This window comes from Bidens hawaiensis, unplaced genomic scaffold (assembly GCF_021521415.1).
Source record: "Bidens hawaiensis isolate Kalapana, Puna unplaced genomic scaffold, B.hawaiensis_p1.1 tig00010780_1, whole genome shotgun sequence".
NCBI classification, from domain to species: Eukaryota; Viridiplantae; Streptophyta; class Magnoliopsida; order Asterales; family Asteraceae; genus Bidens; species Bidens hawaiensis.
In genome coordinates this window covers 618,534-621,513 of record NW_027491828.1, presented here as the reverse complement: position 1 = coordinate 621,513, position 2,980 = coordinate 618,534, and the positions used below count along the sequence as shown (strand labels likewise).

Sequence of the window (2,980 nt, the reverse complement as noted above, 5' to 3'; positions counted from 1 at the left end):
TCTTCTATGATCTTGACTCAAATTTATCTCTCTTTTATAATCTTGACTCAAATCATTTAAAGACTACAATCCTAGCATCATTTTTAGTAAAATTTTATTTTCCCCAAAATAGATAAAAACAAGTGACACGAAGTAAGTAACTTATTTAACAACCTAGTAAAGACAAAACAATAATGTAGTTTAGAAAAACAACATCTGTGCATCCCACGAATCTCATCCATAACTAAACAAACACACCTACACCCACACACACAAACATATACATATAAAAAAATAATAATAATAACAACAACAAAGCAAGACAAAATTTCAATTTCAGACACAACCTTTAACACTTCACATTTTTACAAACACCTTCAATTTCATTTCAATTCAATTCAAGCCCTAACCCTAAATCCCCAAATCCATCAAATCCAATTAACACCTTAATCACCATTAACCCACCAATTAACCACCACACAATGTAATCACACCACCATGAGACTCAATTCACCCAATTCCGAAACCCTAACCCTAGATTCAAATTCAAATTCACCCAATTTATCACCTCAAGATTACACCCTTTTACTTTCCGATAAAATTCTAACCCACATACTCTCCAATTTCACAACCCCACAGCTAATTTCAACCTCCTTGGTGTCTAAACGTTGGCTACAAATTACCGGCGGGTTAGTGACCACATTGAGGTTATTAGATTGGGAGTTTTTAATCTCGGGTCGGGTATGTTTCCGGTTCCCGAATCTTATTGATGTTAATGTTGTTAAAGCCTGTGTTTTATCGCCCCGTAATTCGGGTATTAGTTTGAGTAATAAGTTTCTTTCGGTCCATGTTAATTCGTTCGTTTCGGATAATAATAATGTACGTGTTTGGAAACCCGAGTTTTTAAGTACGCGGTTGATCGATAGAGGGATACGGGTTTTGTCCCACGGGTGTTGTAGTTTACGAAAGCTCGTGCTTTACGGTGCGAGTGAAGACGGGTTGGCGTCGGTTGCGAACGAGTGTTTAGCGTTGCAGGAGCTTGAGTTACGTGTTTGTACGGATACGGATTTGAAAGCGCTTTCCGGGTTTCGGAATTTACAGATTTTGAAACTTGTCGGTGCGGTTAACGGGTTGGATGACGAGTCGGTGGTGTCGGATATCGGTTTGACGATTTTGGCGCAGGTGTGTCCGAGGTTGTTAAAGCTTGAGCTTGTCGGGTGTGAAGGGAGTTACGATGGGGTTAAGGCGATCGGGCAGTGTTGTCAGATGATGGAAGAGTTGACTTTTGTTGACCATAAGATGGAAAACGGGTGGTTGGCTGCGTTGTCGTATTGTACGAATTTGAAGACTTTGAGGTTTCAGTCTTGTAAGTTTATTGATTTGGATCCCGGGCCGAATGAGTATTTGGGATCGTGTCGTACGCTTGAAGAGTTGTATTTGGAACGGTGTCAGTTGAGAGATAAGCAGGGGTTGGCAGCGTTGTTTTTGGTGTGTGAAGCGGTTCGGGAATTGGGGTTTGAAGATTGTTGGGGGTTGGATAATAACTCGTTTGGTGCTGTGAGTATTTGTAGGTATGAGTATGATCTTATTCTTTTCAAACAAAAACCAAACTTTCGGTTCGGTTTTGTTTTTATGTATATATTTTTTTTCAGCCAAAGGTTTTCAAGCTCAACCGGAAGCGAACTGAACCCGAACCAAAAACTGAAAAAAGCGAAACCAGAAAACTTAAACTGAACGGTTTTCAAAGACTCAAAAGCTGAAATTTTGGTTTGGTTTGAGCCTAAATCGACCCATGCAGACCTCAACTGAATATAATTCATTAATATTATTTTTCATCAAATTATTTAACATATATATATTTTTAAAATTTATTTTGCTTGAATTTGTTTTTCGAGATCCTAATATGTATTTTATTAAAACCCGAGTTCGTACAAAATAAAGTTTTTTTTTTAAATATATGAGACATAAAGTATTGATCTTATTTATCTAAGAATCGGATCCATTAATCTTTATGTTTATATATGCAAGTGAAAATCGATTGAAAGCTGCATATATCTAAAAAGACATAATTGTAACGATTAAATATATATAACACTTGCTTTGTTGACATGGTTTTTAGGCGAGTGGTGTCTCTGTCTTTGGAAGGATGTTCATTACTTACAATGGACGGTTTTGACCCTGTGGTTCTTTCATGGAAAGAACTCAAAAGACTTAGAGTAGTTTCATGTAACAACATTAAAGACAGTGCGATGTCGGCTGGATTAGCGACTCTTTTTTCTGTTCTTAAAGAGTTGAAATGGCGGCCCGATCCGAGGTCTATTTTGTCATTAGGTTTTGAAGGCACCGGAGTCTGGCAGAAAGGCGGAAGAAACTTCAAGATCTGATTTTTTTTTAATATTTTTGTTGAGTTATTAATAGGTCACAACACATAGTATGCTTGTTCTACATTAGTTGTCTTAGGATTTAGAGAACAAGTGTATTACATTTTGTTACTTTACCTTCCACTTATAATTCAAACCTTGACTACTCTTTTTGTTATGATTTACCGGTTGTAAGTTTAGGTCCGATACTTGTTTACGCTCGATGAATCATTGCAGCGTATTTATAGGTCACAGCAATGTTTAGTGTTTCAGAGATTAGGGTCTGTTTTTGTTTAATTACATCGTGTTATTCTTGTTGGGCTCTTTGTTTAGGCCCGGTTTGTTAGTTAAAGTCAAAAGAGGAGACGGTGCAGGGCGGCCCGGTTCTAGTTTTCTTGTTTAACTTATAAACCCAAGTTTTGTCTCTTTATATTTTCAAGTTATGTACTTGTAATCAATCATCCACTCAATAAAGAATACATGGTTGTCACCCGTGGTTGTAGATGCTCACGTTCTCGTTTATTGCTTTCTTTTGTGTTCAACTCATGTGTGTGCAGATCTTTTCTTATACTTATATTATGTTGGGTGTTAAAAGCTTTTAAGCATTAATGTTACAAATTTATGGATAGAATGATGCTACT

General features: G+C 36.9%; 1 protein-coding gene across 1 annotated transcript; it reads left to right on the top strand.

Moving 5' to 3' along the window:
- The first annotated feature begins 275 nt into the window (after nucleotides 1-275).
- LOC143536332 (F-box protein At5g51380-like) lies at nucleotides 276-2,657 on the top strand. Its single transcript, XM_077030353.1, has 2 exons — nucleotides 276-1,550; nucleotides 2,099-2,657. Exons 1-2 carry the CDS (start codon nucleotides 478-480, stop codon nucleotides 2,361-2,363), a joined length of 1,338 nt encoding a protein of 445 aa, XP_076886468.1. The 5' UTR covers nucleotides 276-477; the 3' UTR covers nucleotides 2,364-2,657.
- Nucleotides 2,658-2,980: the final 323 nt, after the last annotated feature.

What these genes read in the sequence shown, in the direction of transcription:
- LOC143536332 (XM_077030353.1), top strand. Translation starts at nt 478, where the DNA reads ATGAGACTCAATTCACCCAATTCCGAAACCCTAACCCTAGATTCAAAT. An exon ending in GGTGCTGTGAGTATTTGTAG is followed by an intron (nt 1,551 to 2,098) that starts GTATGAGTATGA and finishes CATGGTTTTTAG; the next exon opens with GCGAGTGGTGTCTCTGTCTT.